Below are 11,898 nucleotides of genomic sequence, written 5' to 3' on the forward strand. Positions count from 1 at the left end.
AGAGCTTCTTGTTGAGGCCAAACGCCAGCATGTTGTGGATGAAGGTGCTGAGGGAGGACAGAGAGGCTCTGGGTGACAGAATGGCCAGGCTGCCCCTTCTTGCCCCCACCTTCCTCTCCCTCTCCACAGCCCCTTGCAGCAGGCACTGGGATGATGCTCAGCTCGGTCCCTTTGGGTATTCAACAGAAGGGGCAGGAGCAGGTCCCAGGGAGAAGCATCAAAGATGCTCTGCGCCATAAGGGATGTCCCCAGAGGGGGAACAGCTGGGAGGTGTCCCCAGGGGGTGGTGCCCGTGCCCTGCTCACCCCAGCTGCCCGAAGGTGATGTTCTCGTTGAAGCGCAGGCTGTCGTCGCGCTCCTCCTGCGTCATGTGGCACCACTTCTCCCTGCAAGGAACAGGCCAGTCTGGCACCACTCTGTCACCACTGTCACCTCAGGACCCTCTGCCTGCTTCCTCCCACCCTGGGCCACGTTGCTGAAGGACAGGAAAGCACCAAGAACCCCTCGGAGCACAGGAGAGCCCCTGGGTGTGGCGCTGGGTGTTGGATGAGCTCACAACATGGATCCATCTGCAGAGTTCTTGCCCTGGAGCAAAGCAAGAGATGCCCCAGGAAAAGAAAACCTTATTCAACCTTGGCTTTGCCTGGAAAGGCCCTGATTTAGAGCTAAAGTAGCATTGGTCCCTCCAGCACAGAGCTCACCTTCAGTGCCACCGTGGGCACGAGGAGGAAGCAGGGATGGCCATCCCAGCAGGGCTCTGCTGAAGCCCCCCAGCCTGGGAGGGCGACAGGGGACACCAGGCAGCTGTCCCTCACCTGCAGCAAGGCTCCAAGTCCCCAAATCCCTGCCAAGGTGCTCCCCAAACCTCCCCCTCGGACAGGGCAGGAGCTCCCACTGCCCTCCCCACGGGCCAGCGGTGCCCTGAGGCTGCCCTGGCTCCACTCCGGCTCCCTGCAGCTGCAGCAGCACCTTCAGGGCTGGAGGGGTTAAAGCTCTGGGTGTTTGCAACCAGCTCTGGGCAGGGGCAGAGTGCCCAGCCCGGGAATGAAGCCTGTGCCACAGGGATGTCACTGCGGTGGTGGCAGCAGGGCTCGGTGCACGCATGCCAGGGAAACTACAGCTCCAGGGTGAAGCCAGCCCCTTCCCAAGAACCAGGTGAGGTTACAGCCAAGGATAGGAGGAGGAGAAGCGAGGAAAAACAGGGACAGGCAGAAGAAAAATGGAGGAGAAGGAAGAGGAGAACACCAGGAGAAGAAGGAACACTTGTAGCTGGCCAGAATAGCAAGCAGGAAGGGGGGAGCTGTGCTGGGGGGAAACTGGGATAGAGGGGGTCTCACCCAAAATCCAGAGGGGCTGGCTCAGCCCCAGTGTGGCTGGAACTGGGAGAGGATGGGGGCTCAGCCAGGCTGACCCCACAAAGGGAACCAGTCCCCACTAAATCACCCCAACCCAGATGTGCAAAGCTGCAGAGCTGAGCCGGCAGCCAGCAGCTCATTGTTTACAGGGCTCTGGAAATGCACACAACATGTTTCAGGGTTTTTTTTTTTTAAATAAATGAAGGTGTAATTTCTCTCAGATAAAGCTTAGGATAGCAAACAAAACCCACAGCCAAATGCAGAGGCTGAAAGGAGAGGGGAAGAATGGAATTAAGGGGCTTTGAAATCTGGAAGCAAAACTTCACAGACCCCACTGGCTCACTTACAGAAGAGGCATGTTTGTAACTCTTTTTTTCCTGCCTTTTTATGTTTTGGAGGGAGGAAGGAGGGAGAAAAAACATTATCAAAGTGACCCAGAAAAAAAACCTGGCCATGTTTCTGGCTTATTATTGGAGAGTAACATGCCTGGGAAGGGAGAAAACCCACATGTGGCTCCACTCAAAGCCTTTGATCTTCACCAGCAGGCCAGGAACAGGCATGAGGAACCCCCTGGGCTGTGGGGTTATATTTTGGGGTATCCAGGGAAGCCTTGCTGTGCCTGGAAGTGCTGAGAACTCTCCATCAACTCCTTCCTCTTCCAGCAGCCGCAGGGTTTCCCCCCACACAGCAAACCCCAGCAGTGACATTTACACCATCCCTCAGCCAGGACATTCCTCAGCCACACAGAAAATTCACTGCCAAGCTTCCAAAACTCCTCATCCTCTTGCTAATGCCATCACCTGGAGGGATTTGCCCCCAGACCCCTCACTCCAAGAGAGCAGTGACTGTTCCCAGCTCGTGGCCCCAAGGACACGCTCCCAATCGTGACATGCGGCCCTCCCCATCTGCAATTTTAATTTTGTTAAGGGATGGCAGCAGAAAAGTGCATTAAAAATGGAAAAGGAGCAGCTTTTCCAGCTGGCAAAGGATCCCCAGCACCTCAAAGTGGCAGCAGAAGCCAGGAGCAAGCAGGACGGACAGGAGAGGGGGATGCTTTCTACACAAAGAGACTCAGTTCATGCCCAAAACCTGCCCAGAGGGATGTTCCCAACGAAATATCACAGCTTGAAACCATTCAGGCTCCTGTTTAAGAGCCACATGAAAGAGGAGGCAATCTAAACCCCTCAGGCCCTTGGGGAGGGCGATGCTCGGGCAGCTGCTCCTCCTCCTCCATGGAGAAAGGGCCTTGCAGAGCCCCCCAAAACACATCCCCCCCGCCCCCAGGGCAGGATCTGGACCTGAAGGGAGCACCAGCCTGGGGACACTGAGGAAGGACAGGGACAGACACACCTCTTCTCCTCTTCCTCCCCAGGGTTCCCTCTGGAGCGGCGGCAGAAACGGGGCCCGCAAAAGTGGCGCGTGAAAAGGTCATGCAAGACACGGGGGTGGAGGGGAACGGAGAGAGGAAGAGATGGAAGAAGGTTGTTAGAGGCAGAGAGAGAGGAAAGAGAGAGAAAAAGAGGAGTTTAGTTCTGATTCCTTGCCCCCCTCCCCTGCCCTCCCCACCCAGAGGAGGAAAATCCCCCCCAGGTCTCGCAAAGGACAAAGCCCGGCCACCCCAGAGATGTCCTGGTCACCCCAGCACAGAGGTGACCTCAGCCCCATCCTCATGGATCTCCTGGGCATCTGCCATGGCCAAGGACCGACCTGGAATTCCAAACCCAGCCCCAGCCACGTCCTCCCAGCAGGGATTTCAATCCTCAGCTCACTGTAAGGATTCTGCATCCTCTCCAGAGGACTCAGCGGGGTCACCACCACCTCCCAACCCCCTGAGGCGCTCAGGATTCTCCAGGCTGCAGCTCCCAAAGCTCCTTTGGCAGCCAGGCTTGCTCCTGCAGCCGAGGCAGGCTCAGCCATCAGATTAATTGGGAGAGGCACTGGGAGCAGGGAGCAGCTGCCGGTGGCGTCTGTCCTTGGGAGGCACTTGCTGCTGCTAATTTGGGGCTTAATCAGAGCAAATGCAGTTATGGCCACACTGCTGCTCTACAGGCTCTTCCCGTGCTTGCTTGAGAGGAAAAGAGGAGAACAGTAAAGGGGAAAACAGGGATTGATCCAAGAGCTGAGCCTGGCACAGCATCCCAGGGTGTGAGCCAGGGCTGCTGCGCTCGGCTCGGGGTTTGGGGGGACAGAGGGGGCTGGCAGAGCTCTGAAATGGGGAAAAGGGGCAGCTCCTGGGCTCCAAGGAGAGCTCAGAGCCTCAGGCACTGCAGGGACAGCGGGAGGGGCTGGCTGGGAGTGGGAAACTGCTGCCAGGAGAGGAGGGAGAGCCTGGAGCCCTCACACAGCTCCGGGTGCAGCGAGAGATGGGCACAAGCTTGGTGAGTGTCTCACCCACTTCTGCACCCCCTGACACGAGCAGCCCCTTCCCTGGCAGGTTTATCCCAATTTTGGGGGCTGGCAGTGCCACCATCCCCAGCTTCTCTCCTTGCTGTCTGCTCCTGGGGACAGCTGGGACATCCCCTCCATCCTGGTGGCTGCACCGAGCGCCTCCCAGACCTGCTGGCAAACTCAGCACCAGCAGCCTGAGCCTTGTCTGGGATTTCTGGGCACATCTCTAGGGTTTGGTTCCCCCAAAAATGCTTCACAACAAGCAAGAAACCCTTCCTGTTCCCAAAGCTCTGCCAGGCTGCAGAGCTCACCAGCGCACCCCGCTGCCCAGTGCTCCCGGCAGGATTCCAGTGGGGATGGAAAGCAGAGCATTTCCCCAGGGCTGGGTGAGCTCAGGGCTGTTGGGAGGAGCTCCCTGGGGGGCTGGAGGGGACACAGGGTGTCCTTTTCCCACAGGGACGTGTCCTACCTGGTGGTGGGGGATCTCTTCCTGCGCTCGCAGTGCACGGCGTCGAAGAAGGCGGCGTTCCAGAAACGGAGGTTGTGCCTGCAGGGAGGGAGGGAATGCTGGGAACGGCTAATTGGGATTTATAATTAGGAACCATAGGGTACCCAGAGCAGCTGTGGCTGCCCCTGGATCCCTGGAAGTGCCCAAGGCCAGATGGATGGGGCTGGGACAGTGGAAGGTGTCCCTGCCATGGCAGGGGGGGGGTGGGATGGGATAATGGGATGGGGATGAAGGGATGGGGTGGGATGGGATGGGGATGATGGGATGGGGACGATGGGATAGGATGGGATGATGTGATGAGGATGATGGGATGGGATGATGGCATGGGCATGATGGCATGGGATTTAAGGTCTCTTCCAACCCAAACCACTCCAGGATTCCACAATCTCACCCATCCTGTTCCTGAGTCCTCCCAAGGGTCAGGGTGGGCCAAACAAACCTGGAGCAGCCTTTGGTGGCTGCAAACGCACGCTCATTACACAAGGGACGTGCCAAAGCCAAGGCCAGCTCTGTTAGGGGCACTGGTGACCATCTGGGGACATGTGGCCAGCAGGACAAACCCTCCCCAGGCAGGAGCCAGCTGGCCCCAGGGCTTTACCAGATCGGCTGCTGCTTGAGGTGCATGTACAGGTAGATCTTCTCCCCTTTCTTCTCCTCCTCCGGGCTCTGCAGGGACACTGTGGGGACACACGGTCACACACCAGCACCTGAGGACTCCCAGCTTCCCACCCATGTGTGATTTTGGTGGCTGAGCAGCTGGGATGGGTTGCAAAGCAAACACATCCCTGCAATGGGAGGAGGAGCTCTGAGTGCCCTTGGAGGGCAGGGATCAGCCCTGAGGAAGGCAGGGATGTCCCAGGAGGACCCTGGAGGGACTGGGCCACTTTGGGGAGCGCACACAGGTGGCTGGGGGAGACTGGTGCACCACCAAAGCCCAGGGGCAGTGGGTGCCCAAACCTCTGCAGCCTGTGACACTGAGGACAAGATCCTCACAGGATGAGAGCTGTGATTGGAATTTCAAACCCAGCCCCAAGGCATTCCAGCATTTCCACCCCTCTCTCCTTCCCCAGGGGTGCCTTGGCCATTCCCATTTCACCAGAGCTGGCTGCACTCACCTGTCTTCTTCAGCTTCTCCTTAGGTTTGTCTTCACCTTCTCTGTGGCACAAGAAATCAATGTCAGCTCCAAAAATCCTGTTCCCCCAACAGCCCATGGTGCCCTGGCAGAGGGAGCCTCATTTGAAAGACTCCCTGATCCCATGCCACCATCCCCAGGGCCAGAAAGGTGACAAAGAGACAGTGAAACAGCGACATCCCTCCCCTCAGTACAGAGATGAGGCAGAGCATCACCAGCTTGGAACCACACAACTCCATGGCTGTCTCAGTTTTGAGACAAATCAGGAGGAATCAGGACAATGGCCAAGGGAAACAGGACTCCCAGACCATGAGGTGACAGGGACTAAAGATGGGACCAGGCTCTCGTGGCCATGGCAGCCCCATGGTGGCCCCACACCCCTGGTCATGGCATGGTGCCAGCCCAGCCCCCAAGGGAGTGGTACCCACTCGCTCTTTTTGCTGCCAGGACCCTTCAGTTTGGTCTCCAGGCCCCCAAAGAAGCCCTTGACGTTCTCTGTCTTGGCTGAGGTGTTTTTCAGCAGCCTCTCTGCAATGTCCTTCTTCTCAGCCAGCCAGGTGTTCGCTGACTTCAGGTACGAGTCGATGCTGCCCGCAGGCTTCTCCTTGGCCTCCAGGGGCAGGGCCTGAGGCTTCCCTGGGGAAAATGTGCCAGGAGCTCAGTGGGCACACAGCCCTGGGTGCTGCCAGCTGCTGGGGACCTGCATCCAGCTCCAGGATGCACCACCAGGAGATGGGAACGCCCCAGATCGCATCCCAGCTCCTGGAGGTTTTTATTTTTATCCTCCCCACTCCCATTTTGGCTAGAAAATCCAGCCCCTCATGGAGGAGCAGCCATTGCACACCAAACAATAAACCAAGGTGTTTCTGGGCTGGGGTGTTCACATCCCACCCTGGGGGCTGTCACACACAAATATTCCTGGCTGGAAGTGAGCACAAAGCAGCATCCCCACCCCAGCGAGGAGTTCTGCCAGGTTTGCGGGGATTCTGGGCTCTTTTCCACCTGGGGCACCCCTCCAACACCTTTCCCACGCACAGGACACATTTCACAGCAGCAGAGCCTCCCCAGGGGTGCAGGCTCCCTTACCTATGTAGTAATAGGTGAAACACATGGTCATGAGGTTCTTGGCAGGGCTGAAATCGTCCATCTGGTGACACCTGGCACAGAGGGAGGGCTCAGTGAGGATGGCAGCCCAACAGAGCTCTGCCCCCAGGGCCTTTTGGGGGTTCCCACAGAGCCCCAGAGGGCCCCCAGGACTTACTCAAAGAGCACGAGGGCGAAGGACTGCATCAGGCGGTAGAAGGTCTGCTCTGAGACACACTTGGAGTTGCAGCGCTGCAGGGACAGAGCCCAGGGGTCAGCACAGCAGCAGGGACAGCCTCAGCCCCCAGCACCCCCCCCATGGCCAGGGAAAAGAGCACTCATGGCTGGGACTCCCAGCATTGTGCCTGTCTGGGTTTGGGGTTTTTTTTAGGGAATAGGATGTGTCCGAGTGCTGGTGAGATTTAATGTTAAATAAAACAAGTGAATTCTCTCCCACGTTGCATCTAACTGCTCAAAATGCATTTATTCACTCCTGTGTCTCCCTCTGCTGTGGTTCCTCACTTTCCTTGAGTTCCTGCCTTCCCAAAATACCCCTCTGGGGCATGATTCAATCCCCCTGGCCTGAGGCAGTTGCAGGATCCCTGCTCCTCCCCAGCACTGCCCTTACCTGGGCGCTCACGTATCTCGCAAACCACTCCCTGCCCTTCCCGTCCTCGCTGCTGCACAGCTCCCCAAACCTGGCCTTCTCCTCTTGGTCCAAATCCTCTCTGCAACAGAGAAAGAATAAAAAGCATCATTAAAGCCAAGGATGTGACCTGCACCCCCCCTTGGCATCAGCATCCTGGTGCTGGAGGAAGGCAGAGGAAGAGGAGGAGAGGAGCATCCATTTTGTCATCCCTCACCTTGTGCTGCTCTTTTCTCCCTCCCTGGCAGGAGGGAAACCAAAGGCAGAGGGAGAAGGGAAGAGCCAAGGACAGTGTGAGCAGAAACTGAGCTCCAGAGACAGGCAGGGAGCCCCAGAGCAAAACCAAGCCCTGTTGCTGCTCCTCACGCTCCGTTTGCTGCATCCAGCCTGACACGGAGCCACGGAGAGCTGGGGGATGCAGGGCTGGGGGCACAGCCAGGGGCTGCCACAGGGTCCCTGGGCACGTGAGAGCCACTGGCTCTTCCCTGAGCATCAGTGGGGAGAGGGGATGGGGACAGTGAGCCCCTGGCATGGGAATGGGGACAGAGAAGAAGGGAGGGAAGCTGGGGGTGGAAGATGCGGCCAGGAGAGGAGTGCAAGGAAAAAACCACTGTAGCCGTGATATTTCCTGAAAAATCCTTTCCTTAGGAATTTTTCTCCTGAGAAGCTGAGAGGCCTCAGGAACAAAATGTAAACAATGGTTATCTGCTGCTGTGGGATGCAACAGGTGCATCTGTGATTGGTCTCATGTGGTTGTTTCTAATCAATGGCCAATCACAGTCCAGCTGGCTCAGACCCGCTGTCTGAGACACAAACCTTTGTTATCATTCTTTCTTTTTCTATTCTTAGCTAACCTTCTAATGAAATCCTTTCTTCTATTCTTTTAGTATCGTTTAAATATAATATATATCATAAAATAATAAATCAAGCCTTGTGAAACATGGAGTCACATCCTCATCTCTTCCCTCATCCTCGGACCCCTGTGAACACGCTCACAAACCACATCCCCCCAACGCCATGAAGGGGAAGGACAAACTGCTGCTCCTGGGGTGGGAAAGCAGCCAGATCCACCCCCATGCCCTGAGATGTGCCTGGCCCTGCTCACTCACCCCCCAGTGAAGATCTTCTCCACGTAACCCCGCATGAACTCGCGGCGCTCGTCCCGCGGCGCCGACTCCGAGCTCTGGCTGGAGGACAGGGACTCGTTGGAGGAGGAGCGCCGGGGGCCCCCCCAGTGCTGGGGAGAGCCCCCCATGTCATTCTCGCTGTCTGCTGACTCGGTGGCATCGCTCTCCTCCGCGGCCACATCCCCTGTGTCCCCCGTGTCGCCGTTGTCATCCCCCCGGCGGCCGTTGTCGCTGGGGGCAGCAGGAGCAGCCGGCTCTGAGGGGTCACAGGCGGGCGTTTCGCTGTCAAAGTCAATGAGGTTCCCTACAGGCACATCCAGAGGGGCCTCCATGGCTCCCCCAGGGGATGTGGCAGTGCTGGGGACACTCTCTCCTTGTCCTTTTGTCCCTCACTGGTGTGTTGAGGCCATGGCTGGCAGGATGCTGGCTAAGGCAGGCAGGACCTCCCGGCAGGGCACGGGTTACCACAGCACATCTGAAAGACACAAAGAGGACAAAAGTGAGGACAGGACCCCGGGAAGCCACCACCATGGAGCTTGGGCAAGGCCACCACCCACAATTGTCCCCAAGATGTCCCCCAGCACTGAGGGACAGACAGAGCTGGCTCCTCTCCAGCAGCCACGTGAATCAGCAATCCCATGGAACGCTCACATGCCAAGGGCCCTGCTCGAGAGGGTTTTCCATCCTTTAGCCCAGAAAAGGGACAAGCAGAGCCTCAGCTCCATATGTCACATTTGGGATGTGACATCTCGTGGCCTGACGGGCAGAACTGGGCTGGCAGGAGCCAGCAGCTGGCAGGACACTGGTGGCTCTCCAGGGCAGCCCTGACACCCTCCTGTCCCTGGCCTCTCTCTGCTCAGGGCTCTGTCTGACCCTGCTGGGAAATGGGATCATCCCCAGGGTGGAGCATCCTGGAGCTTAACACACACAGACTGAGCTGGGAAGGGGATGATGGACACCACAGGAACTGCAATGGGATGAGCATGCAGAGCTCTGGACTGCAGTTAAGGGGTTTGGCACCCCAAATTGCAAAGGAGGTACAGGGAGCACAGGGATGGGGATGGACCATCCTGGACACTGCTGCAGCAAAGGAGGCAAAGAGGCAAAAAAAAAAGAGGCAAAAGAGGCCACCCTAAAGCTGCCCTGTGTCAGAGAGTCACTGATGTACTCACTGAGGGTGATTCTGCCCCAGGAGGAGGCGAATTGTAGTGTCTGAAACCCTGCAGACACTGCAGCATCCGGGCACAGGCGGGACAGGAGCAGGGACAGCAGCACAGGTGACAGTGACAAACCCAGGGCAGCACCACAGCAGCGCTGACACAGCCCCTCTGCTTTCCTGGGCACTGATCCCAGGACACAGGCAACCACTCCCAGAGCAGAAATTCCCCAAAGGACCCATGTCCAGTTCATGAGACAAACAGGAGATCAAGCTGAAAGCAGATCTGATGTGTTTCCCCAGGCACAGCACAGTGGGAAAACAACCCCTGGGCTGCAGGAGCAGCTGCTCTTCAGCAGCATCCCCCTCCTCCTCCTCCTCTCCTCCAGGGACCCTGTGGGGCACTGGACAGTGAGAGAAACACAGCTCCTTGAGTGGCTGGGACAGCAGGGACAGAGAGAAAAGTCACCTGGGGTGGCAGAACCCCTGCAGCCACCTCAGCTGGCAGCTTCTGTGCCAGCTTCCCTGACACTGAGCCCCTGGCACACACCCAAAGCTGCTCCCAGGAGCTGCAGGGACACTGCTGAGCTCCAGGAGCTGGGCACAGTTTGGCTCCTGGGAGAGGAGCAGCCCAGGGCTGCAGCACAGCAGGGACTGGCAGTGTTCCCTTGGGGATCCAGCCAGCTGCAGCCTGGCTCCATGCCCTGGCAGTGTGACCCATCCCAAACCACCCCTCCAGCTGCAGGGACCTGCATCCATCCCTCCATCCATCCATCATCCATCCATTATCCATCCATCCATCCATCCATCCATCCCCCAAAGGTTCTCAGCACAGAGCCCAGAAGAGCTTCAAACCCAAAACCAGCTGCAAAACCAGCCCTGACCCCACTCCACAACCTCCAAATTGCTCCAGCAGGACAAATCCAGGGAAGAAACAGACAGAATTCCAAACAAGAGCCTCAGGTCCCACAGTTGGCACCTTCCACTCATGGACTCAGCTCAGCTGCACATCCCAGCATGGCCCAGGGGTGTCCCATGCCTGGCTGGGTCAAGTGGGACAGGAAATGAGGGTTCTGGAATGAAAAGGAACTTTTAGGCTGCTTGGCAGCCTTGATCCAACATCCTGAGCTTCAGCATCATCCTGAAATTCAGCAGTTCTGACTTTAACCATGAAACTCAACCAGACAAGTGGAGGCACCAGCCCAGGAATAAAATCCATGAATGTGCTGAAGCCATGCTGGGAATGCCACAAGAAAACCACAGTGCCCTGAAACTTTGGGAAACGCCTGGTTTTACTAAAAACAAATGCTGGAGTAGATGTGAAAGATTCACCTACAGCTGCACATTGTACAAGCAGCTTTTAGCCATGACCTGCCCTTGAATCCAGCATTCCTGGCTGGATCTCCCAGCATCCCTAAGCCCTGCATGGAGTTTCCCCTGGGGGCTTTTTCCAGGTGCTGAGGTCAGGTTTGCTGTGGGGCCCCAGCGATTCGCACCTGGGCAATGGGATCCAATGCAATGGAAATCCCAGTGGGGAGCAGGGTTTGGCCAAGCTGTGCCCCAGCTCTCCTCTCTCTCCAGCCCAATGCTCTGCTCCCAGCCTGTCCCCAGAGCTGGATGACAAACTGAGATAATCCTGGTTATCAGCTCGGGCCGTGGGTGACACTGCTCCAACCCACACACTGCATCCTGCACAGCGACTGGAGCTGTCAGGGATGACTAAAAACTGTAATTAAAGCAAAGAAACCTCTGGCTGCCTCCTCGCGGCCTCACCCCTGCAGTCTGGCACCCAGACACGGAGTGCAGAAGCTCTGACAGCCCCCGGGGGCACTCAGCTCCGGGAAAGGGGAAAAGCCACAACCCATGTCCCTGCAGGACTCGTCTTGGCAGCCCAGAGGGGACAACTCTGCTCCTTTGGGCAGAGCCAGAGCTCTGCAGAGAGCCCTGGCACTGTGTCTGTGCCAGGGCCGAGGGATGCTCAGGTGGGCAGCACCCGGCCCGGCCAGGGCAGGGTTTGTGCCCCGTGATGCTGCACAGGTGATGCCAACACATCCCACGCCTCTCTGCCAGCTGTGCCAGGGCACAAATCCTTCCCAGGCTGCAGGAAAGGGGGCAGAATGCTGATGCCCTGCAGAGGAGGCAGCCCCGGGGACACGCCGGGAGGAATCTTTGGTGTCACCGCTGCTCGGGGGCTGGCAGAGCGCCACGGCTCGCTGCTGGCATTTCTCCACTCTGCGGCCCTCCCGGGAAACCCTCCCCTGTCCCATCCACCCCGGGGGTTCGCGGCGCCCCGGCACGGGTCTGACACGGGTCTGACACGGGAGTGCCACCCGCTCCTGGGGCTGGCGCTGCCCGGGGACACCGCACCCGCTGTGCCCGCCCGGCCGCGCTCTGCAGGGGCACCCTGGGCACGGCTGAGCGCCTGCCAAGGAAAACTCCGTGTGCCGGCCGGGAACAGCGTGTTTCCTGCCGGGAACTGGTCAGTCTTGTTCCCCGTGTCCC

At 58.0% G+C, this 11,898-nt stretch overlaps 1 protein-coding gene across 2 annotated transcripts in view; it reads right to left on the minus strand.

The window, feature by feature from the left end:
• Positions 1–301: 301 nt before the first annotated feature.
• Positions 302–11,898, minus strand: part of KIAA0513 (KIAA0513 ortholog) — a 16,368-nt gene continuing 4,771 nt past the window's right edge. The window contains exons 2-11 of one of the 2 annotated variants that reach the window (XM_031060159.1): positions 8,223–8,715; positions 7,096–7,195; positions 6,646–6,719; positions 6,471–6,541; positions 5,813–6,020; positions 5,367–5,407; positions 4,850–4,928; positions 4,213–4,290; positions 2,706–2,735; positions 302–386 (exon numbers count right to left, since the gene is read on the minus strand). In XM_031060159.1, coding sequence (XP_030916019.1) covers positions 302–386; positions 2,706–2,735; positions 4,213–4,290; positions 4,850–4,928; positions 5,367–5,407; positions 5,813–6,020; positions 6,471–6,541; positions 6,646–6,719; positions 7,096–7,195; positions 8,223–8,572 — 1,116 coding nt within the window. In that variant the 5' untranslated portion in view covers positions 8,573–8,715. Of the gene's footprint in view, positions 387–2,705; positions 2,736–4,212; positions 4,291–4,845; positions 4,929–5,366; positions 5,408–5,812; positions 6,021–6,470; positions 6,542–6,645; positions 6,720–7,095; positions 7,196–8,222; positions 8,716–11,898 lie in introns of those variants that run through there. The other variant, XM_031060160.1, reaches the window with a different exon arrangement.

Source organism: Geospiza fortis, unplaced genomic scaffold, assembly GCF_000277835.1.
Source record: "Geospiza fortis unplaced genomic scaffold, GeoFor_1.0 scaffold102, whole genome shotgun sequence".
Taxonomy (NCBI): Eukaryota; Metazoa; Chordata; class Aves; order Passeriformes; family Thraupidae; genus Geospiza; species Geospiza fortis.